The sequence below is a fragment of the Leptonychotes weddellii genome, chromosome 3, assembly GCF_054177405.1.
Source record: "Leptonychotes weddellii isolate Sample4059 chromosome 3, ASM5417740v2, whole genome shotgun sequence".
NCBI classification, from domain to species: Eukaryota; Metazoa; Chordata; class Mammalia; order Carnivora; family Phocidae; genus Leptonychotes; species Leptonychotes weddellii.
In genome coordinates this window covers 39,611,845-39,636,888 of record NC_138371.1, presented here as the reverse complement: position 1 = coordinate 39,636,888, position 25,044 = coordinate 39,611,845, and the positions used below count along the sequence as shown (strand labels likewise).

The 25,044-nt window shown below is 45.8% G+C and overlaps 1 protein-coding gene across 1 annotated transcript in view; it reads right to left on the bottom strand.

The window, feature by feature from the left end:
• The window catches only part of STAT1 (signal transducer and activator of transcription 1), a 36,454-nt gene that overhangs the window by 3,652 nt on the left and 7,758 nt on the right, over positions 1 to 25,044 (bottom strand). The window contains exons 6-24 of the mRNA XM_031038604.2: positions 23,304 to 23,393; positions 22,562 to 22,640; positions 21,505 to 21,596; positions 21,145 to 21,296; positions 18,770 to 18,928; positions 16,992 to 17,084; positions 14,893 to 14,952; positions 12,773 to 12,802; positions 12,589 to 12,682; positions 11,466 to 11,507; positions 10,098 to 10,181; positions 9,580 to 9,678; positions 8,204 to 8,339; positions 6,758 to 6,807; positions 5,946 to 6,040; positions 5,033 to 5,178; positions 3,395 to 3,580; positions 2,359 to 2,434; positions 1,314 to 1,416 (exon numbers count right to left, since the gene is read on the bottom strand). Coding sequence (XP_030894464.1) covers positions 1,314 to 1,416; positions 2,359 to 2,434; positions 3,395 to 3,580; positions 5,033 to 5,178; positions 5,946 to 6,040; positions 6,758 to 6,807; positions 8,204 to 8,339; positions 9,580 to 9,678; positions 10,098 to 10,181; positions 11,466 to 11,507; positions 12,589 to 12,682; positions 12,773 to 12,802; positions 14,893 to 14,952; positions 16,992 to 17,084; positions 18,770 to 18,928; positions 21,145 to 21,296; positions 21,505 to 21,596; positions 22,562 to 22,640; positions 23,304 to 23,393 — 1,866 coding nt within the window. The remainder of the gene's footprint in view (positions 1 to 1,313; positions 1,417 to 2,358; positions 2,435 to 3,394; positions 3,581 to 5,032; positions 5,179 to 5,945; positions 6,041 to 6,757; positions 6,808 to 8,203; positions 8,340 to 9,579; positions 9,679 to 10,097; positions 10,182 to 11,465; positions 11,508 to 12,588; positions 12,683 to 12,772; positions 12,803 to 14,892; positions 14,953 to 16,991; positions 17,085 to 18,769; positions 18,929 to 21,144; positions 21,297 to 21,504; positions 21,597 to 22,561; positions 22,641 to 23,303; positions 23,394 to 25,044) is intronic.

Here is a 25,044-nt window from a genome sequence, read left to right as displayed (position 1 = left end):
AACTTGCTAAAGCACAACAAAGAAGGGCAGCCATTTGTGGTTCCATCGACAGCTCTTACACTCTTGGAACAGGGCTTTATATTTGTTCCATTTTTGAGTCGGGCTTAGAAAGCACTTTATAGCAGACTCAGGGGCTACATTCCAACAGAGGATGCGTCCTTGAGCATAGAAAAGGTCCATTTTACGCTTGCCAACAGGAACAGAAGTGACTTTTTTCATTCTCAACAATCAGGAATGTGTAAGAAATTATGGTCTCTAAAGAGTTGAGCTTGGGCTTCTTCAGGTGAGAAAAAGGGACTAAGAAAGAAGTTACATACCAGAAACTTGACTCTCAACAGGTATTACTGATGTCACGTGCACACGCGGCTACACGACCCTGGGTGTCTGAAGGACGGCACCCTCTCCACCTCTCCCTCCCCTTCCCTGCCCTCCTGCCTCGCCCCTGAGCAAATGGTCTGTGCCAGGCACCAGGTACAAGAAACTGACTGAAGAAAGGACGGTAATAACCCAGGGAGGACTTTTTTTAAAGGAGTAAACACATTTTAACAAATAGACTGGAATAGCTTCACGTGGAAAAGAGCTTAAAATTAAACAGTGTCAGCAAAATTCCAGCCAACCAAAAAAAGTCTTTAAGAGGAAGGATTTTGGCCCGACAGGCAAACAATACCATTTGATTTACTGAAAAAACATTTTCCTAGAGGGACTAGATTCTCTCTTTTGTGGACAACCTTGTTCCTATTCTGGTCATGACACTCATAACTCTTTCACTCCTAGAACCTTCTACTCCTGGCAAGTGCCCGACCACCCCAGGTGCGAGCAGCCCAAATCAGTCCTCAAATACGAAGCAGGTGGAACTGTACCACTGTCGCTGCTGAAGCCTCTGTAAGGGCTGTTAACTGCCAAGCATCAGTCCTCTCTCTTCCTAAAAATAACACGCCTGCACCCAGACACAGTGCTGAAATAACAGGCCGAAGGAAACCAGTTTCTTATCAGAGAAACGGTAGTTCCTTAATATATGAAATTTCTACAAGGACAACTTCAAAGGGCAGAGGCGGAATTTTTCAATATTTGAAATGTCATTTAGTTTCTGGAAGGTGCAGAGTGCCAGGAATAAAGCATCCTGGTGATGATGGAGCTTGTTTAAGCACAGCAGGCTCCGACTTATCAGGGCTGATCTAAAACACCCTCGCTGGCTCTGCCAGAGGCACCTTCCGATATCGTGCAGCTGAGCCGAGCGGCTGCCGGGCGCCCTCCCCGCCCCAGAGAGCACCTGCTCGGCAAGAGCGCCGACACCATCCCCGCGGGGTACTCACCATACTGTCGAACTCGACAGAACCCACTATCCGCGACACCTCGTCAAACTCCTCAGGAGACATGGGGAGAAGGTTGTCTGTGGTCTGAAGTCGAGAGGGGTGACTAAAATGGGGAGAAAGGAAAAGGAAATGTTAACACCAAGATCGTGAAAGCGGTGGTGCCAACTTCGACATTTCGTCTTTGGCCTGCATGGAATGATCCCTTGAGATCTTTATTTCGGCTCAGTGCACCCGCTTGTGCAGTACATTTGGAAAAGTACAGATGGCGGGAGGCTCCTGTCCCCAGCCCGGCCCCTTGGGAAACGTCCAGGACTCTGGAGATGTGAGAGGTAGCCAGGCCTGGGACCCGCGCCGCTCCTGCCTGGTTAAAGGTGCGAGCGGGGGCGGGCGCGGGCAGCGCGTCACCCTGAGGGGCCGGCGCCTCGGGGCTGAGTCTGGCCCGAGAAGCTCCAGAGATATGTCTGGGGAGTCCCTCGTCCCTACCTTGAGGTTTGTATGCAGATAAAGCTGCTCCAGAGTGTTTTTACATGAAGGCTACATCCATTCACCCCAAGACAGTGCTGCAGGCCAAATAACTGACAATGATTTTTCCAAATTTTTGTCTACCTTTTATAAAATGAAACAACAAAATAAAAGCAAGCGGAAAAAAAATGTATCTCAATCATCACTTTGGCCTTTTCCTCCATTGAAAAGAACTACTTTCCCACTCTGATCCGTTTTTGTTCATTTTATTTATACTTTTTCAAAGTATCAGTTTGGGGGGGGACTTAAATACAACCTTGGGTGGTGGTGGTGGCGGTGGTGTTTGGGGGTTTTTTTTTGTTTTTGTTTTTGTTTTTTTTGTTTGTTTTGTATAAAGGCAGTAAAATTCTGATAGGCAGTGACACCAGGATCTCTAGTTAGGATCTTTCCAACAAGTCCGACTGTGGTGGCAGCAGCAGCGACTACAGTGAGAAAGCAAAGGACAAGCATCTTCAACAGGCCCCAGCCAGGAGCGGGGCTGGCCTGCGGGTTTTAAACATGGCTCTCTTCTGTGTTCACTTACACTTCAGACACAGAAATCAACTCAGTCTTGATGTATCCAGTTCCTTTTGGGCCATCGAGTTCCATTGGTTCTGGGGCTAGAAGCAAACACATCGGGTACAACTTTCGGTTAGCAGCCCTTACCCAAGAACAGACGATCAACGTTCTCTTTCATCAAAATTTTACTGTTTGCCCTGACAGTCGGGTGGGTCCTGGAGCTTTAAGCTTTAAGTGACTTCCCTGCCTGGGTCACCTCACATTCCAGTGGGAATGCAGAAACAACGCAGAGGGAAGGGCGAAGAGCCCAGGACAGAAGTCAAGCTGCGAGCTCTCTCCTTCCCAGGCTTAAAATCCTACAGAAGCCAGAGCACAAAATGTGCCAAGTGTATCTGGGTTAGTGGTCCCAGCCTGGCTGCTACAATATACGCATCTTCTGCCCAAAGCAACCGTGTGAATATTGACATTTCTGGTTCTGGAAAATAGTTAACTTTGTTGGTGTGTTCCAAACCAGAGCAGCCGAATCTCAAATGCAATTCGGCAAAGACGGAGAAGCGCTCTTAACGACAATCACTAGAAATAATATCGTCTCATAAATTTATCATATCACCCTGAATGAACCATTTTGCTTCTCCCGGGCCTTCGATCTCTCAATTTCAACAGGAACAGGCTGGTATAAATCAGTTGGCCAAAATATTGGAAAAAATAATGTAATAAATACACAAGACCAGAAGTGGACTTTTTGACACTCCTAAAATAAATTCTTTGTTCATTTCTTACTGCTTGTATCAGGCCAAACAGCGTGTTCTATTTCAACTATACTTTGGGTTTTACCATCTTTGGAAAGCCTGCTTACAGCAACTCAAAAGAAAGTGGCGGGAGAAGGACACAGCCGGGGTGAAGCTTGTGCCGGCACCAGGCACTTACAGGAAGGCCAGGCCAGTGTGTGGGACTAAACCCGGGCTCCAGCAAACCTTTGGACAGTGATGAAACGGGAACCTCATCACACCTGTGCTATTTATTACTCATCAGGGCGCCGATCATTCACTTCCCCCACCTACCTTCCTTTGGCCTGGAGTAATATTTCCCGAAGGCATGGTCTTTATCAATATTCGGATACAGATACTTCAGGGGATTCTCTGGAATGTTTTCAGCAGCCATGACTTTGTAATTGCGAATAATATCAGGGAAAGTAACTGCAGAAAGTTCTTTTTTCGTGTAAGGTTCAACGGCATGGAAGTAAGGTTCTAAAAAAGAGGAAGATCTAAGTGAGTCCCATGGACTATCCCAAAACAACAGAGGAGAGAAACAGAACATTGCAAGGCTTTATGGATTTGAGTGACCCCCGGTAAGAACTAATCACAATACAGGATTTATAACACAGCATGCCGCTTCATTTCTAAATAAATCATAATCCTTTCTGAGAAACAGGAGAAATAAAGGCAATACAACAACACTGCACTTGTCATTATTTGCTGAGATTGGTAAACCTGGCAAGGGTTATTAAACATCTTCAGTAGCCTGCATCTTTAATGATGTCCCCACCCAAAGAAATACTAACTGGATCATCTTGGCTCAAGTCACAGATTAATAAAAGATAAGCTCATTTTCTGGTTGCTTTTCTTTTCGGATTGAAGAATGTAATTTTTTATTAAAATAAATGACAATACACGGAAAAAATTTGTAAACAAAAAAGGATCCCATTTGCTTTTTCTTCTAATCCTTAATCCGATAAACCCGTTTATTTACTCGTGGTCCTATTCCCAGACTTCATTTGAACCCTGCGTCCTGACTGATCCCGAAGCTCAGTTTTGGCCGCACACATTCCAGAGGCTGCTGTTGGGCGCTCTGGAGACCCTGCCCTACAACCGCAGACTCTGCGGGGCGTCCCAGAGCTCTGCAGCCCGTGCTGCCCCGCCCAAGCTTTCGGGTTGCCAAGGCTCTCCTCGGCTCTGCCTCCTGCTTGGCTCGCTCCATCTCTCAGCTCTGCAGAGGCTCCCTCCACCCACGGGAAGAGGATGAAAGGCCGTTTCTAACTTCTTCTGCCCACCCTGGGCCCTGATCCCAGCGTTCCTGCATTTTCGTTAGGAGGAAAAAAAAAAAATAGAACAAGAAAAGTAGGCCCTGTTTTTTGCCTCTTTCCCCCGAAAGCAGTAAAGTCGCTGGATTCCTTCAGCCCCTCAAAGAGCGTAAACTAGAAGCAACTGCGAAAAGAAACGTGTCTGTCCTTTTCTCATCTCTGCCGTCTCATCTTCTGCCGAAACCGGCTTCGGGGTGCGGAGGTGCTCGGAGCCTTTCCGCCACAAATTCATTTGGCGAAACAGAAACCCAAGCGAGAACCAAGTTTGCTGGCGGGGTGGGGGGCAGGCCCCCTCTCGGGGAGCCCGCCCGTGCGCGCCTCCATGTGGGGCTCCCCGCAGTGCGCCTGCACGCACAGGCCTCCCCAAAACTGCCTGTCAGCCTCGCTGACTCACATCCTCCTCTCCAGATGACAAACCTGACAGAAAGAGAAGAATGTGGCCTTGTCTTTTAAAAAAATCCGTCATGCCCACCGTGCGCTCCAGGCCGCTCCAGGCCGTGACTCACACAACTCTCCCTGGCAATGTATTCAATCCTCTCTGCGAGGCTCGGGCGCGGCTAAGCTTTCCGTCGCCGGCGCCCCGGCCGCCCCAGGCGCTCGGCGAGGGAGAAGGGCTTACCGCCTCCGTTCTGGGAGCGCTCCACCCACGTGAACGTGATGGCCCCTTCCCGGCAGCTCTCGCTGAAGCGCAGCAGGAACGTCCCCGGCTGCTGGTCCTTGAGCAGCGCGCGCTCCCGCTCCTTGCTGATAAAGCCCACGATACACCTACGGGCGGAAAGCGATCCAAGAGGCACTCTGAGCTTCAGCCGTGTTTTCATGTTAGCTTACAGACCAAGTCGATTACCGAAACTTGACAAAGGAACACAGGATAAAAATGTAGAGACCCTTTTGGGTGCTTTAACATCTATTTAATTGACACTTCAGGTAGCATTTCGCTTATACACGTGTCTGCTTAAGTGCAAACCAATCATTAACACGGGGCCAAGAGGATGCTATAGATGATCAGTAAATACTTGCTGGATTAATGAGCCTTTTATGTTTATTTGATGACCTTTTTTATTTCCACTTGATTTTTAAAGGCCATGGAAATGTCTCAGACAATATATTTTCATGTTCTAGCACCTCTGACAAGTTAAAGCCTTTGCTGAAATATCAACTGACCCTGGGAATAATTTAGATAAAAACAATTTACTGAGTTACAAAGGTTTTTCTTCTTTCCTAGGGGCAATACAGCAAGTCAGTGCTTAAGAAATTTTTGTTGAAGGAGTGAATGAATGCATGAATGGCGCTCAAAAAATCTTAAGTGTTGAATATACATATACTATGAGAGCGTAAGTTTAATCTTATGAGATTCCACTATCATGAAGCCCCAACGGGACCATCCAGAAAGCCTGGAAGCATCCGTTTCTGTGAGATGCACACAAGTCTTGTCAAATAAGGAGGTCTGTCCAGGTCAGGTGGGTCTCAGCCTTGCAGTAAGGGGGTGTGTCCTAAAATTATGTTTCAAAAATAAATCTATCAATGATCCTTACCCATCATTCCAGAGAGAGAGCAGGTGTTTTTTAATGAGTTCAAGGATGCTTTCAATCCAAAGCCAGAAAGGAAAATTTTTATCATTTATGTTTTCCTGCAAGTGTATAAATGCACACATTAGGAACAAAGAAATTCAAAATAGTGACTTACCATGCCTCTTCCCACCGTTGGATTTTAATTTGCAAAGCCTGCCCAGCTGCCAAAACTAACACCGTCTGTCCCCTACAGAGCCGCCCCTCCCCTTATGGGCATGCAGACACCACTGCTCTCTCTTTCCTGGGCCAGGCTCTGCTTCCTTCTCTAAACTGTAGTGAACCAGCCAGGGAATGACCTCCAGGGTGAATCACAGAACAAAAGCTGCCCTCCTGCTAGTAAAATCCAGTAGCGTGAGCTTGTCAGCACTGTCTGGTGACCCCAGCGGGGTCTGATTATTCCCTCCAACTGGTCCCTCTGCTTGAGCAGACTTGGGGAAACTCATCAGGCCCATTGGGCCGTCCAGGCCAGCACAGAGCACACAATTCTCATGGACGGGGCAAAAATGCTCCCAGGCAAGGGACCGGTGTGGGTAAATGGAAGACTCATTTCAGATAGAAAGAATGTTATCACACACGCAGGCGCTTCCTGTCAGACCCACACTTGGAGACTGACCTTCTGCACTGAAGGAAAGTAAACAACCTGCCCTAGGGTTTCCACGGGCCAGGGACAAACATGCCAAAATAAGCACAAAGATAAGTAACTACCACAGCAAAAAATATGAAAACCTCAACAGAGAGCGAGAACTCAGAGTGTAGAAAAGCCAGACAGTACTCACTTTACAGAATCTTGTCCACGGAATGAGGCCATCAGGGCCAGCATTAGGACCTAATCAAATGAAACAGAAACAGAAATTGACTCTGAAGCTTTGGTTAGACTGATGGCTCTTGTATTTCCTCTCAAAGGGCCAACACCCAAAAGAGGAAGACTGTATGTACATGGTTGATATTCTCAGACACACTGATGCTAATTAATTGTGCTTTCTGGAGAAGCCTTCATCTGGTCCCTGTCTATGCAGTATCATCTCCAGTTGCCTCTTCCTCCTTCCTCAGCAGGCTCCTCTCCCACTGTTCCTTCAGAGCTTTCTCAAGCTTCAAACTAAAACCAAGATCACCCCTAGGTGATCTATTTCACTGACCCTTGACTTTTCAAGCTTATTTGGGCATTTTCCTCAGCCCTCCTCCAAATAGGACATGGGCTCAGGGAGGTTGATGCAGATCAAAAGCCAAGTGAGAGAAATGAGAGAGGGGAAGGAAACCTAGGGGTTATCAGCTACACAAATTAAAGCAGCCCAGGCCGTACAAGGCGGTGAGCCCGTCATCTCTCTTTGGAGAGAACCACAAATAAGCCATTATAGGCAGAAAAGGTATCTGTCTTAATTCTCACCAAATAAGGAAATGGAATGAGGTGATTTCTTACATCTTATTAAATGGCATAAGACCCCTACTGTGACAGCTAAGTGGCCACGAGAAGGCATATTGAGAGCCACTTGGTTAGGAAGAGTCTACTGGTGTTTGCAATACACACAATTCTTTGTATAGAAAGCAAATCTGGAAAAAAAAAAAGTTGCCTGTGGATTTTTAAAGAAATAGTTCAGATACTCCCATTCATTGAAGATTTGACCTTAAGGCTAGTAGGTCTTTGATTTCCTTATGTGGAAGACTAATAAATCTATGACATTAGCTATTGAATGGGAATTCTCTATCATGGCCTGGACCCTGCCAGAACCAATCAAAACTGCTGGCCAAGGATGTCATCCTGCTGTGGGCAGGGTCTCCATGTGCTTTGACCACTGAGTGTATGCCATGCAGCGGGTGGCCCCAGGACCTTACTTATTCTCCCCTGGGGAGACTTACTCGGGACTTACTTTTTTCTCCCCAAGGTTAATAAGACTTCATCTTTCTCATCAAGGAACTTCTTTTAGCCACAACTAACATATTTTACATAATTCAAAAATATTTCCCTTAGGAAACCTGCTCAGTAATGTTAACATGAGATAATTGGGAAATGATTCATTTAAGTTTTTTTATCAGGTCTATACCTACTTCCGAGGTTGAGCTATAATTCTCATTTAGCTGCAACAAGCTGCAGCTGGAAAAGCCAAGAGATTTTTTTTTTTTTTAACACTCTTCTACCTTGATCAAAATAGAGAGCAAAGAGGGGAAAGGAACAAGTCGAGCTATTTTTATGAGTTTCAATTTTCATATACGGAAAAAGTTCCTACCAAGTAGTTTCTCTCCCAGCATGCTGAGCTGGTCCACATTGAGACCTCTTTTGGTGACAGAAGAAAACTGCCAGCTGAGCACTTCCGAGAGCTGGGACCATCGTGCACATGGTGGGTTCAGGAAGAAGGACAGGTTCTAGAGAAAAAAACACCCAGAAGCTCAGGCCCTCGGTCCCAAGCAAGGCACTCAACCCTGGATCTGTCCCAAAGTTCAGTTCTAGTTTCTGTGACACACACAAGTTTTCACAGAAGAGAAACACAGTTGATTCTCGTTATGTGCAGGTTCACATTCGTGAATTCAACCTACTCATGCAAAGTCACTTTAACCCCCAAATGGCCCCTCGTGGCACTTCTGGAGTCATTTGTGGACGCCATGAATAGAGCGGTGAAGACTGGAGCCACCTGACATGGATGCTTCCAGGAGAGTCAAACGAAGCAACTGCCTTCTTGTTTCAGCTCTTGTACCACAAGCAAGTGTCCTTTTCGAGGTCTATTTAGTGCCACATTTTTTGCCTTTTTGTGGGTTTGTTTGTTTTTTAAAAATTTCATTTTTAAAAAATGGTTGCGGGCGCCTGGGTGGCTCAGTTGGTTAAGTGACTGCCTTCGGCTCAGGTCATGATCTTGGAGTCCCGGGATTGAGTCCCACGTCGGGCTCCCTGCTCAGCAGGGAGTCTGCCTCTCTCTCTGACCCTCCCCCCTCTCATGCTCTCTATAAAAAAAAAAAAAAAAAAGGTTCCAAGGATAGCGCTGAAGGGCTGTCTGGTGTTGCTAAGTGCAAGATGGCCTCGGGGCGCCTTACGGAGCAAATACTTGTACTCAGATGCGGTTCGTTCAGGCATGAGCTACAGTGCTGTTGGCCATGAGCTCAATGTTACTACACCAACAGATATATTAGATAAGGTGTCTCTAAACAGAAGCCCACATAAACAAGGCCACATATCGATAGGTTCAGTAGCAGTCGTTCAGCATTTGCTAATTCAGTATTCACAGTGACCTTCAAGAATGTACGTGCAGGGAATAACGAGAATCAGCCATAATTAATCAACAGTGAGTACCCACACTTAAGAATGGAGCATGCTTGTTGAGCAGATATATACACTTTTTTAAAAGAAAAGCAATAAATGAACTCTTCCACAGTAAAAGTTATAGGAAGTCTATTGCCTGAGCTTATTCACATAGAAGGAAAATCATAATTCTCACTTCGAATACATACATATGCTTCCCTTTTCCAGAATTACTAAAGATCCTTAACAAAGCCACTCGAGTTGTCACATTTCTCTCAACATCTGGCCCTGAGGGGCTCTGTGAGATGCACAGAAGCCAGACGATGGGGTCTCTAGTTAACACCTATGCGAAAGCAGATCTGTTTTCCATACCCGGGGTTCTGTCACCAGCATGTTGTACCACAGGATGGAGGCCCAACCACTTGGGAGCTGGCTGACGTTGGAGATCACCACAACAGGCAGAGAGATCGTCTAAAAGATGACAAAGACCTTAACATCATCAGAATCACAGAAATATCACCTGCAGACCACTGTGTAGCCTCAAAACTAAGCAAGGGATGGTTTGTAAATTTGCATGTATTTTATATTTGAACACTAAAAATGTAAAGCTAAGTTCTTTTGTCCATAGCTTATTTTTGTTATATCATTCAGTTAAAAAATAAGTCTCCCTGCTTCATATAACAAATTAACATAGGACACCTCAACTAGAACATTTAGTTTGTAGCATTTAAAGCTGAATTAGGTTCTCTAGCTTCCCGAACCATTCAATTAACATCAAGATAGTATTAGCTGAAAAAGACCATCCTTTTTAGCAATTAAGTAAATATGTCTAAAACAAAAACCAAGAAATAAAAATAAAATTTTCCGTGTCTGAACCATGTAAGTCTCACCTCGAGGTCAATGACCAAACCAGGCTGGCACAACTGGGTCTCAAAACTAAGGGAGTGAAGCTCTTCAGTAACGATAAGAGGGCCCTTAAAAGAGAAAAGGAAAAAAAAAAAGAAAGGAATACAGTGATTCATTCACACATCCTGCAACTTTCGGGGGCCTCATAGGCACTGCAACAGGCTTCAGAAAGCCTAACCCCCAACCAAGTGCAATTCAGAAAAAAAATTCCCGTTTTCAATAATGTATCCCAGGTTTAATTACTGTATCTCCATGTTCTCTCAAGGATTAGATTTCTGAAAGCCTGGCCAGGGTTATAAATTGACAGAAAGAAATGTCAGTGGGGAAACAGCAGCTTCTAATGGGTTTCTTGGTGATGTGAGGCTTCGTGGCTCTCAGGCCCTCTGCCCTCTGCCCGCTGCCCAGCGGCCCCGCTCCAACCCCAGGCGGACGGGTGGACAGCGCACGCGTTCCAAGAGGGATGAGTTACTGGAAGGACTGATCTGCATAAGCCTGGCGGGTCAGAAAGTCCCTGGTTTAGGGAGAAATGTAATAGTTTTCTAAGTGCCTTCATACACATTATCTCATGGGAGCCTCCCAGCAACCTAGAACCGGAGAGGCGCGGCTGCTCTCTCTGCTCCCGGGAGAGGAAACTAAGCCCCCGGGGAGGTCACGGTGAGTGTAAAGGTCAAAACCAGGGCTGCACTGCCAGGGACACTGCCAGGGGCGGGCGGTGCCTGTTCCACTCTTCCTCGCGACCTCTGCTGGGTGTGGTTGCAAGGACCGCCTGCTATGGGGGCACAAGGGCTGAAATCGTTCCAAACCAAAGCAACTCCAGACATTCTGTCCTCTGTCCATAGTTCACTTTTTAATGCATTACAAACATCACTCCTCCTCAAGGATCCGGCTGTAAAAAGGAAAGGGACAGAAAGACACTGCCACTGGGTAGGGAACGCAGGGGAGAGAAAACCCTCTTGCCACACTTCATTTTCAGCACGGCAGGCCCCGAACCGGCCTCTGGTTCCAGCTCACACAGTAATTCCCGTGTACCCTCAGCTACATCCTACAAACTTCCCGTGATCCACTTTCTTCGCCTGTGAAATGTGAGTAGGACATGGGCCCACTGTACCTACTCCACTGTGGCTTCAGGGAGGGGCCAGTGACTTCGAGTGCAAAATCATCTGACAAGCACAAAGCATGAAAGCCGTGGGTTTTTACTGTTATCACAGATACACCGTGTCCCAAAGCTCATCCTCTTCCCTGCTGGGTCTGAACCCCTCTTCGAGGTGCCCCCAGCCTTCAGGAGCACTGAGCCAACCTGCCTGGCCACACACCTGCCGATTAGAGACTATTCAAAACAGAGAAGGACTCACCTCATTAGTTCTGGTGCCAGCATTTTTCTGTTCCTTCAATTGCTATAGAACAAGAAACCACCTTAGTAAACAGCATGATAATGCTCACAGTTGCTATTTTCATCTATAAATCAAACTGAAGTCAGGGTTTAGAAAGAATAAGGATGTGAAATGATTTTCAGAGTGCAAAACAAGACATGAAGTGACCCCTGTGTGGGCTCATGAGCCTAAGTGCCCTTTTCCAGCAGCCTGACACCATGTGGACACCATGCGAACATGGAAGGATCCCAGGGATTCACATCCTGCTCCCTCCCCCCCACCCCATATGCAAGCTTTTCCGAATGATCCCCCTTAAGCTTCATTAGCTGTTTCATGCTCCCCAGGCTCAGGGCACAGCTAAGCCTGCCCTCAAAAAGACTTCAATCCCTGAGGTTTTAAGGAAGCATTCTGGAGCCCTGAGAGCAGCTCTGGGTACCATCAGACTCCCGCGTCTGGACTGAGGCTCTCATAGAAGGTCTAGCTTCACTAACTGTGAATTTGCTGGCTTACAGAACTGTTGCCCGTGAACCTCCCTACAGGTTCCAGCCCAGGGAGCACACAAGGGTCAGTGGCAACACGTCAGAACCACCTTGGTAGAATGGGCCTACTCCTCTGGAGACAAAGCGGTAGGGGCAGTGGCCGTGGGCAAGACCACCAGAAAGGAAAATGTGAGTAATGGGCCGAGGAGAGACTCCTGGGACCTGCCACAATTGGAGTGGGGAGAAGGAATGGTCAGGATGTGGGGGCAACTATCAATTCTGAGGAATCTATGAGAGGCTAGAGTGAGCGATCACTGAGGTCGCAGAGGCACCAAGAACAGATCACTGAGGTGCTCACTGGTTTATGGAATATTTTGCCGAGATTGCTACACTCCTAAAAAGTATCTCTGGAGAAGAGACTGGCAGAAAACAGTAACAGAACAGGCCTGGGATAGGGAGGAGGAACAAAGATTCCTCAAGAGCTAGTGAAGTCAACAGCCACACTCGAGAAAGCCTTCCCCAGGGGGTGCCATCCACATCACACAGCGAACCGGGTGCCATGTGTTGAAAATGAAGTCCTACTAAGCCAGACACAACCCAAAAAGGGGGAAAACTGGTCTCCCTACCAGGTGTCGGAACTCTGCGGCCAGACTTCCATTGGTGGACTCCTCCATGTTCATCACTTTCGTATGTGTGCCCAAAATGTTGAACTTTCTAAATCTAGACAATACAGAGCAGAAATACTTAAAAGGCTCGGAACTTTTTAAACAAACAAAGACAGTAAGATATAGTACAAAGTGTCTGACATACCCTTTTACTGTATTTCTCTCATTCACATCTCTGAAAAAGAAATATACATATGTAAAATCATATGTGTATTTAAATTTTGAAACGAGCTTTAACAAAAATACAAAAGTGTATGTCTAAGTAAAAAATCAATACAAAATCTACACCTGTGGGTTTTCTGTCCTTTCATTCCCTCCCTCCCCTGCCCCCCATCCGGGGGTCGACCAACACGAGCTCTGCCAAGGATTGCTGAGTGACCCTGGGCAAATAAACCATCGGCCCTCACATTTCTCACTCGTACAATGAGGTACTAGCAGCGCCAACCTTACAGGAGACTGTGAGTGGTGAGCTAGTTCACGGGTGATAGAGCACAGAGCACACCCTCCATAAATGTAAGTACACTATGCTTCTGGCTGCTTCCCGAGCAATTACCTGCCCTGCGTGAGGCACTGAGCTAAGCCGGGGCAGCGCAGAGCTGTCTCCGCTGTGAGATTAGGGAACTTCCAGTGTGACGGCTAAAGCCTTCTTTTTATTCTCTATTATCTGGAATGCTTTTATGAAGGTACCAGAATAGTCAATTATTTGGGGAAACTGTCAAGTTTAAGCTTTAAATCTGAGGTTAAATCTTGAGCAACCTGGCCTCTTAACATCAATGCAGTGATGACTCTGTCATGTCCTGGACTCACATGTACCCGTCAGGCAGAGGAACAGCCCGGAAATCATTAGCACACTCACAGGGACCTGGGTCAGCTGCCTTTCCGATCTCAACTAGAAGTTCAACATTTCTGTGAGTGACAATCACCATTAGCTATGCGAGTGACCAACTTTCCCCAGTTCTGGGGGCGGCGGGAGGGCGAGGAAGAACTTAAAGTAAAAGGAACAGCGTGACACAAAGCCACCTTGCCAGAGCTAAGAAGAAAACCCAGAGCTGGAACAGAGAGAAAAGACAAAAGAGCCGTAACAAACCAAAAGAGAAGACAGATAGAGCATGGCCTAACGGCCATAAAATCTCTACCACTCTTCCTTTCAAGAAATACGAGTGTATTTCCCTGTCCCTTGAACCTCAGGTGACTCTGACTGGGTCCTGCCAACAGAATGGATGGGAGGGATGCTGTACGAGCTCCAAGCCTTGCCCCAGCAGGCCTCGCACCCTGCTATCCGTACCCACCTGCAATGCCATCACCATGCGAAAAAGCCCAGGCTAGCCCCTGAGAGCCCCACGGAGAAGGGTCCAGTTATCCCAGCCAGGACCTCAGACATGTAGCAAGCCCACGCTGGACCACCCAGCAACAACCAAGCTGACCCAGACCAGAAAGACCACCTACAGCTCACAGAATAAGTGAAATCATAAGCTTTTGGGCTTTAAGCCCCTAAGTTTTGGGGTGATTTGTTAAGCAGCAAAAGCCGATACACAGAGACACCATAGCTGATGGCAGGAAAGACAAAGGTACAGGGAAGAATATTGTTACAGAGTGGAAAGACAAAACACCAGAGGAAAATGACTTGGATTATCATAAATGGTTTTGAAACTTGCTAAACCAGTATGTTACACACAAAAGCATTAAAAAATATCAAGGGTGGGGGCGGGGAGAGGAGGCAGTGGCTAGGTCAGGGCTAGTCCAGGTCTAGGGTCTCAGGGTAAGATGGGGTAGGACGGCTCCACTTAGACCCCTGTGAGAGATCCTGCCCATTCCTGGGTCCCCACTGTCCAGAAGAGACAGGGGTGGATCCAGCAGGCCCCACACATTCCCTGTAAAATGCTGTCAACTACATTCCAGAAACAACTCCACAATGGCTGCAGAATCACGGTCTTCAGCCTTGTGTTTGACCAAGGGCCCCTCCTCCTCTGGGGCTGCCCTAGGAGGAAGGAGGGCCAGTAGGCCAGGCCCGGTTGCTCTGAGACTTGATCATTACAAGCTCATATGCATAAAACACACTCATGCTTTCGTTCGTTTATAGTCTAAAAAGGCACCAGCATGTTGCTATCAGCTCTAGGGGACGCTCCCAGTGCCCAGAATGGGAACTATCAATGTAACCCTCTTGGGATCACTTATAAATAACCCCAGTGCATCAGTCCTTGTTTGGTTAACAGAACCAGCATTTCAATAGTGTATGTATCTTAGATAATATTAAAGATATCTTACTTATCAAATAAGACTTTGACTTTCAAATTATAATTCAGCTCTTGCAATTTCACCAGCAGTCTGGAAAGAAAAATAAAAGTCATTATTACTTTAATTATTATCTATTATAAGTCAATCAGAGAAAGACAAGTATCACATGATCTCACTGATATGAGGAATTCTTAATCTCAGGAAACAAACTGAGGGTTGCTGGAGTGGTGGCAGGCGGGAGGGATGGGGTGGCTGGGTGAGAGACATTGGGGAGGGTATGTGCTATGGTGAGCACTGTGAATTGTGTAAGACTGATGAATCACAGACCTGTACCTCTGAAACAAATACTACATTATATGTTAAAAAAAAAAAAAAAAGACAGTAGGAAGGGAAAAATGAAGGGGGGAAATCGGAGGGGGAGACGAGCCATGAGAGACGATGGACTCTGAGAAACAAACTGAGGGTTCTAGAGGGGAGGGGAGTGGGGGGATGGGTTAGCCTGGTGATGGGTATTAAAGAGGGCACGTGCTGCATGGAGCACTGGGTGTTATGCACAAACAATGACTCATGGAACACTACATCAAAAACTAATGATGTAATGTATGGTGATTAACATAATAAAATTAAAAAAAAATAAAATAAAATGAAGCCAATCCTAAAAATAAAATTATCTATTACAGTTTATTTATTATGCCAATTCCCTATTGATAAACATTTCAATAACCTCCGCTCCCTCCAGTTATGACAAACAATGGAATCGACATCCATGTATGTCTACTTGGATTTCTTTTAAGTGTATTTGCAGCATAAATTCCTAACTGTGGAATTGCTGGGGCAATACTGTCACACTAAATTCTGATAGAAAGCAGCAGCTTTTCCATTCCCACCAAATGTGAGTGAGGGTACCTGCTTCCCTATACAGCCTTGCCAACACTGGGTTTTATCAAAATTTCTACTTTGGGACAGTTATATGGGCAAAAAATAGCAAATGTGTATTTTTAATTAAAACTTTTATCTAATGTTTGTTCCGTTGGGAAAAACTAAGAACTCCGACCCATAATCAGGAAAAAGAGGTTAACATCTATAGTCATTCCAGGGTGGTATGGAAAGATGGAAGGAAGGAATGCTGGACTAAGACGTGTGTGTATCTTCCCTGATGAGCGGGAGACCTCGGGCAGGAGCCCCTCGCTGGTCTGCTCCGCTTAATGGGGCAGGTGGCTGGGACCGGGCTTCTCATGCCCCTTCCAGCTGTGAGTTCCCGGTCCCTGCGGGTGCGTGGGTGTGGTGCCGTAACACGAGCAGCCAGGGGGCCTCAGCCGGGACCTAACTCAGCAGCACCCCAGGAGAAAGGACTAAGGCCAACTCTGAAGGCAAGTCCAGGTGCTCATCAGCAGAACAGCTAAAGAAATTTGCCATTCAATAAAGGACAGCCCTATGTTCTCATGTGGAAACACTTCTGCAATTTATGATCAAGGAGTAAAACAGGTCAGAACCCTAGTTTTTAAAAATAAAATCCTGTACATGATATTATGTATGTGTGTGTGTATGTATCTATGTATGAAAATATAGTGTATATATACACACACACGCAACTTTATTTATTTCTGTATTTGTGTAGACATGGACAGAATTCTGCGAGGGAGGACTGACACTAGGCTATTTACCACAGTGGTCTACAGATATTTAGATCACGGACAACTTTGAAACAGTGATGAAAGCTATGAACCCATTCACCAGAAAAAGAGACGTGTCATGAGTCCATGTTCACACACTGCATGTGGTCTCGGAGCTACGTAAAGCACAGGTTACAAGCTTCTACTCAGGAAGGCACACGACTGCTGGGAACTTTCGCGTCTACTAGGGGCAGTTCTGCCTTCTTGCATTCCTTTTTACAGTGAATGTGCTTTACACTTACAGTGGGAGGATCGCGTGTGCGTGTGTATACATAAATACACGATATATTCCTATTTCTTTTAATATTCTAAATAAGATATTCCGAATAAGAATTCACACTGAAATGCCTACTACAAAACTGTTCCTCTAAAGCACCCTCCGTGACTGTTGTGAAAGAAGTGAGGGGTGCTAACTTCATGGCACGAGGCACAACGTTTCCATCTTTTCTTGGTTACCTCAACTTCACGGTGAACTGGACCCCGGTCTTCAAGACCAGCGGCCTCTGAGGATGAGTTGGCATGCAAGGTTGTCTTTCCACCACAAATGAGCTGTAAATTCCAAGCAAAGTGCAGATTAGCATTTCTATTAAGGCTGAGGCAGTACAAACTGTCTTCCCGACACAGGAGAGGGGGTTCGAGGGCACAAGCTAAAACTCGGTTCGGAAGATTTGAACAAGTTGGCGAATAAAGTGAGGTTTGCTAGTCAGCACAGAAATCTCCACACCACATTTCACTCAACGTGAGATCAGAGTAGTTGTGGTGACGACCCGTGGCACCTTCGACAATGAAAACCTTGAGTTGGGTTATGTTCATTTACGAATTTGCATGAAGAACCAGATTTCCTAGTTGGACTTAACTGTGGCAATCACTTTGCAACATATACAAATATCAAATCGTTATGTTGTACACCTGAACCTAATGTAATGTTGTATGCCACTCATATCTCAATTTAAAAATAAAAATAACCAAAAACAAAAAATAAAAAGAAATTTCACTACAGTTGAAAACGAACCATGTAACACATTGCTTACTACCATAATTTGACATGGATATTTCGGGACCCTTTGGAAAACTGTCCTTCTAGTAAAATTGTTTAGTAATACTTACTATCTAATAAACATTTCCAACTATGAATTTTCATTTAAGAAAGGATCACATTTGCATCCCAAAACCCAAGTAAATAAGTATCCTTGACTATTTCAAATACAGCACTGAGGTATCCCTGTTTGGACATTAGCCACAGGGAACCGAGGATATTTTTTTATTATGTCACGTTAGCACACAAAAAAAATTGCAATATAAACCCTATTCTTCTACCCAGTGCCATTTATTTATCTACTAAGCATATTTGGAACACCTGCCCATGGACAAGGCACTGCGCCAGGTCCTTGTGGAGGAAAAAAGACGACAAAGGCACATCTCTGTCTTCCAAGAACTTCCAATTTATGTCACAGACGACAGAAATACATACACAACTACATAATGAATCCAGAATGGGAGAAGAATAAAGACTGAGCCATGAGGATCTAGAAGGGAGGTAACATGTTTGGGAACTCTGGGAAGATTTCATGACAAGATATAAGCTGAAACTTTCAGGAGGAAACAATGTCGAGATGAGGTTCAAAGAAGGCGGCTGTGGGGCGGGGGACCAAGGAGAGGCAGGGCGAAGTGACTGGATTCGGTGCGGACGCGGTCTGCCTGGAAATGAGGTGTGTGGGGAAGCTCACCCTGGAGCGGCCAGCTGGGGCCAGGCTGGGGAGGTGGGGTACAAGTGTCCAGCTGAGGGGCTCCACCTGGGCAAGCCGGTGACAAAGAACAAGGCTGGACTCTGCTCTGGGAAGCACAGCGTCACAGGGACTAGGGAGGCAGGGGCTGAGGAGGGAACCACTTGGGAGGCGACTATGCACAAGTTCAGCAAGAGGATCTGAGAGCCTGAAGGAGGATGATGAGGCCTTGGAGTGGGAAGGAGGGGACAAACAGCACCAGGACAGACTTGACAGGTCTCTGCACATACTGGCCCCAGGCGAAGGAGGAGTAAAATGGACAAGTTACCAGGCTAGGTGGCCCCAAGAATGAAGAGCCAATGGTAGGGACAAGGAATTTAGGAAGAGGTGGCTGCCCTGAAAACATGTCCATAACCTATTAAACTTTTAAACGATCTGAATCACCATGAAATTTTCACCTGGGTAAATAAAACAGTTGCAGAAGATGCAAATGAGTCTCCCTCAAGTTACCTCTGAATGAGCTGCTGGAAAAGGTTGAAGGTGCGGTCCCATAGCCCTTGCTTGTTTTTTGTGATAGGGTCGTGTTCATAGGTGTATTTCTGTTCCAATTCCTCGAGCTTTTTAAGCTGCTGACGAACCTGCTGCAGACTCTCCGCAACTATGGTGAACCTGGGAAGGTACAAACACAGGGGCCTCGATCAGAAGCAGTCTCAAAGCTGCCTGGGTTACAGGGAATCGCGGAAACCCACAAGTGGTCTCCCCAGGCAGCACCTGACCTTATCTGTGCGGCCACACTCTGCACAGAGAACAAGGTTCACCTTGCCGTTAAAGAGTGTTATCTGGGGAGAAGAAACCAACAGATTACAGCCCAGACATACGGAGGTGGGGTCTGCTTGGGATCCGTGATTTCTACTGACCTGCATGATGACTGGGATTTAAAGGGACCAGGCAAAGAGGAAGGCAGAGGCAGGGGACACAGCAAAGGAAACACCGTCAGGAGTGATGCCGGAGGCAGCGAGGAGCCCAGGCAGGTGCTGTATCAGGACACAGAGGAGCAAGAGAGCAGCCTGGAAGCTGCGGAAGCCACACGGTGAGGGAATGACAGGCCCCAGTTAGGAGAATAGAGAACAAAGGTTACCGTTTTACTGAACCGAAAGAAGGCGGCAAGACGCTCAAGTCTAGATACTCAAAATATAAACCAAGGAGGAAATTAGCGATTGCCTTCAGGTTCCTCCTTCCTGCCAGTAAAGGGCCTCTGCGCCAAGTCAGGCTGTGGGACTGTGGCTTAACTCCCTGGAGTAGTGACAGAGGAAAACCTTCTTCCAATGAAACACATCTCCCTTGCTTCATGGTTTCATTTCCTGAATCCAGTTCAAAGCACCCATGGCGCAGCCCTTGGCCGTGAAAGGAGAGGCAGGCTGATGGCAGGTGGGCGAGCTCCAAAGGTATCCTAAGCCAGTGCTTCCCAACTTTGTTCAGGCCATGGCACACACGAGAACAAGACAATCTGTGGACAGCACAGTGGGGGGCCCCCGGAGGGCATTTGTGGCTCTGGAAGAGGCTCGCTGTGGCCTAAATGACCATGAGGGGGCTCCAGACAGCCCAGGGCCTGCCTAGGCAGCGGGAGGGCTTGGGGGGGGGGGGTGTCAGGGCCTCTCAAGGCCCATGGGGGCACACTGGGCTGGGAAGCTCTGCTCTAACCAACAAGAAACTTGGAATACGAGCAGACGATTCACAGAATAAAAATGAATGGCTAAGTATTAATCGTGAATATTTTTAAGAGTAGCAATTCAGAGAACCTCCTGAGATCTCTGGTCCTTGGGTGCTTGGGAACTCTTCCAGGCTACCATCCCCTCACCTCCACTCTGATCCACCTCTGCCATCCACTCTGGTCTGTCGGCCCTCCCCCGGACGACACTAGTATGCTCACAGTCACCCAGCTGGCCCTTCTGTCTCTAGTCTATCCTCCAGATCGCTGCCAGAGTGACCTAAGCAAAAAAAAAAAAAAAACCCCGAGAAGTGAGCCTCCACTTAAACAAAAAGCCCGCCTGGCTCATTGGCACCCACTGGATAAAGTCCCGTTCCTCGCACCGTGCGAGAGCCTCCTCAACCAGGCTCCAGCTTCCTGCCGCCTCCACCCTTCTTCCCGCCCTTGCGGGCACCCCCTTCTGCAGCCATCCAGTACGGGGTACTGCAGGCCCCCTCTCACGCCCAGCCTCTCCTCTCCTCTGTCCCTGCTGGTATCCTCCCTGGTCTCCAGGAAGGACTCCTCTTCAGTCTCAAGTCGGTGCAAGATGACTTCCTCTCAGAAACCTCTCCTGGTAACTCCTTCCCTCGTCCTCCACAGAACTCTGGGCAGCCCTTCATTAGAGCACTGGCAACCTTTTACCACACAGAATGAGGGCATCTACCTTCCGCCTCCACACGGAGAGCTCCTTGCTGGTGAGGACACAGGTCCTAGCCCAGTGCCTGGCATACAGCATTTAATAAGGGTTCACTAGACAGATGAGTGAATGAATGGTCCAAACTATTATTCCATGGAAGCCTGGAAACTGTCTCATGCTATTTTGTTTTTAATAAAACATTAGGGTTCACGCTGTTAAATGTGTTATGTGACGACTATGTCACCAGTGTTTTGGCACAAATGACGCATCCCACGGGACAGGCACAGTAGGGAGAGGAGAGCTCCAAGCCAAGCAGAACCTGGCTGAACTTGGCCACAGGCATGAAAAATGTGTGCTTTTCAAGTGTTTCCAGAGCAAGAAGAGGCTGGACTACATTAAAGTCCAATCCAAAGTTTGGACGGGGTCCTTTCAACTAACAACAACTCGAATGTGCACTTCATGAGTTCATGGGGTCGGCCAGTCAAATTTGGAGAATCTTACCAGTTCTGCAGCTGATCAAGACAAGCATTGGGGGGCCCCCCAATACAGGCACTCTGCTGTCTCCGCTTCCATTCCACCAGCTCATCATTAATCAGGGCTTTCTGGGTAAGTTCTGTGACATTCAACAACTCTATTATTTTGTGAACTACTTCCTAAAGGGAGAGGAAGAGACAAAGTGAAGTCAATTCATCTTTAATCACTGAATTTAAAAATATTTTTTTTTAAAGCAAAACAAATATCTCAACTGGGGCTCTAAGCCAAGTGGTTATAAAAATAATTTTTCCTCTATCCTAAACTTCAAATCCATTATTTATAGTCTGTGATAAAAGCAACACGTTATTCTGGAAAGTGAATCACTACCTTTCTCTTATTGTCAAGCATTAAATACATCTTCTGGATTAACATCTGTTCTTGTTTCTGATCATTCTTTGCCACGCCATTGGTTTCATGCTCTGTGAATTGGGAGAGATGGCAGAAAAAATATAAATGTTAAAAAAACCAAAACCAACTAAATCCAAGATTCACATACACTTAGAAGAAATATAATCCAAATGCTATCTGGTGACAGATCAAAGTTTGGTCTTTAATTTTTACTGAACAAAACAAAAAATAATGTCCTAAGTTTAAAAACTGGATAAACTGAAACAAAGTACTTGTTTTCAATGACCCATGTGAACTGGAAACAGTACCATCTGGCTCTTAAATCACTGTCACAATATTACCTGAATGAATATAAGTGACAAAATTCAAAATCCCAGGTAAAAAATTTATACAGAGTGTATGTGCAGCTTTGTAAGAGAAGTACACAATTAGGAAGGAGTAGTTGGGGTCCCTTTCTCTCATACTATTCCCTAAATTATCCTAATAATCTCTCCAGATTAACCTTGGTATCCTCCAAGTGATCACTAGGGTTACAGCAATCATATGGAGCGGAGACGTTTGAAGGGGCTTCAAGCAGGGAAACTCCACACACCTGTTGGTCTGTGTCAATCAGTGGGCTAGGTACAGTAAGTAAAGTGAGTAACACATAACCCGTGGTTATCGACAGGGGGGTGATATTGGCCACCGCCGCGTCCTACCCCCCCACCCCAGTCCCCCAGCCCTGTGTCTGGAGACAGTTTTGTCTGTCACCGCTGGGGATGAGGGAATAGTTCTACTGCCATCTGGTGGCTAAAAGTCAGGGATGCTGCTAAACATCCTATAAGGCACAGGACAGCCCCTCACAACAAAAAATTATCTGGCTCAAAATGTCAACAGTACAGAGGTTAAGACCCTGGCTTGCATCATCAAGAAGCCAAGACTATCAATTCAGAGCCATAAAGCATTTGGCAAATATGAAGACATACTTGCCTTCTTCATTTAGTGTCAACATAAAAAAGGACAGCCAATGGGCACTGCTTTAAACGTTAATTCTTACCTCTGTTCTGCAAGGTTTTGCACTTAAAATCATATTCATCTTGTAAATCTTCTAGGGTCTTGATTTCATGCTCTATACACTACAAATAAAGACATAAACAGGTTTTCCCACTGATCAGCTTCCAAAGACTTTGAGAAATAGATTATTGTTTCTATAGGACTCAGAAAACCAGGGTAACAATCCTGCTTCCTCAAAGATGGATTCCATCTGCAAAATTCTAATCACATACATAATAATCTCTATTTCCTTAATAAGTATATAATAATTTTTTTAAGAGGAAAAGATGGTTATTTTCAGACGGGGCTCACTTGATTTCTACTTTAATGTTCCCCTTCCCAGTCTTAGAATAAAACAGGTGCTTGAGAAAGATGGGCCATGTTTGTCCTGGGGCTCTGTGTAACCCAGCAACACCCCAATTTAAGAAGCACAGACATCAAAGACTATTTTGAGTAGCAACATCTAGTTTATTGGGTGATGGGGCAAAGTCAACAGTTACTGCACAATCTCAGCAAGGAAGAAAGAGATAAGCTCAATGTTTGAAGCTGTAACAGGGGCCATAAAAGTCTATCTGCTCGTTGGTTTAACTAATTTGTTTACGTATGGTTTGGAATTTCGGCAAAACTCTTCTTCTCAACTACTTAAAAGCTGAAATCAGTTAACCACCTTTACGCTTGAGCCACTGAAACGCTTTCCGTCTTACAAAAAAAGTTAGAGGCTAAACATATATTGACTCAGTACTCACCATAACTTTATCCTTCACGTTTCTGACTTTGCTGTCAAGCTCCTTCTGTTTGTCTAACATCACCGTGCTCTGAATATTCCCCGACTGTGCCTGGAATGGGAGGGACAGGGGTTAACAACTATTATTTCCTCTGGCAGAGTTACTGGATGGTTACTCTCCAAAGTCGAGTCCATACCCTGTGCACCACCTACCTCCCAGACCTTCCAAAACTTCCTACAAGCTTCCCACATGAGTGTTGACAAGAAATAACTCGGTTCTCAAGGCTCTGGAAAATGCTGGCAAACTATTAAAAAGGCTACAGAAAGACTAGGCTCAGTTCGTGCCTACTATAAACAGAATATTTCTGGAATTTTCCATTAATTCATACAGTTGCGTGGTACCACATAAGAAGTTTACTTCAGGGTTTCTCAAATTTTGTAGACAAGATTATTCCTATTAACCCTGTATTTACTTGTCGTAAAGCCATGCGATTCCCGGTGTGGTCCCCAGACCAGCAGCACCTCACCACCTGGGAGCTTGCCAGAAATGCAGAGTCTCAGTGCCTAATCTGATTACTGAAGCAGAAGCCCCATTTTGACAAGATCCCAGGCGATCCAGAGACCTATCGGAATTGGACAGCACTGCCATTAAGGACTTCAATGAATATGTGCTACTCGAAAGTAATAATGACTCTCAACCCAGACACACAGAATATTCAGTCCTCATCCTTTCTGAAGACTCAGACGTAGCAGCCTCTCTGTGTTTGTTCCTTATTTAAGGCGTTCCATGGTTTTTTCACATAGCATGACTTACTAGGTATTAAGTCAAGGTCAGACAACATCCTAGACCCAGGTGGTAGAGTGGTAAACATGAGACTGTTTTCATATGGATTAGATTCTAGAAAGATGCTATTTTGTTTAGATTTAAAGCCCCTCCCATGGCAAAAACTGTGCCCATTGACCTTTCTTACGGAGTCCTACAAGCATGGATTCTATGTGGGTATTTTTACATATTCAAACTTACTGGTACTTTCTTCTTTTATATCTGGATTTTCCCTATTAGAAAGCCTTTCCGTATTGACAGATTAGAGAGGAGTTCACCCATTTTTAACCTAGCACTTACGTGGTTTCTTTTTTTTTTTCTTTTTTTCTACCTTTAGATCTCTAATCCATTTGAAGTTTATTCTTGTGTTTACTGTGAAGAAGTGTGGGTACCATTTTAACTTTTTTCCAATTGGCTGTCCACTAGTCTCAACACTTAGTGAAAACTTCATGTTTTCCCCAGAGATTTGACTTGCCATTTTTATCACACAAAGTTCCTTACGTACCTGGGTTTAAGTTCTAGATTTTCTCTGATTTCCCATGGGTCTTTCTCTTCCTAAACCCGAACCCCTGAACAGTGTTTGACCGTGGAGGGTTTGGGATATATCTAATAGGGCGGGGCCCATCTTATTGCTGTGCTTTTTCACGAGTTTCTTTGCTATTCTTGCACATTTATTTTCCTGATGACTTTCACAGCTTCAGAAAGAAACTTGTTACTTCTATTGGGATCATGTTAAAATTATGAATATCTCAGGGAGAGCCGATATCTCTATGATGTTGCCTTTGATTCCTGTGCCTCTCATGCTTCTCTCTTGTCTAACTGTATTGGTGAAGAAGGCCTTGTTCTCTTGTTCTTAGCTGGACAATCAACTAAACCTCCTTACAGGTGTTCACTGATAACTCAGGTGTCTTCTGAGAGGCTTAAAATGATCCTCTCTCCA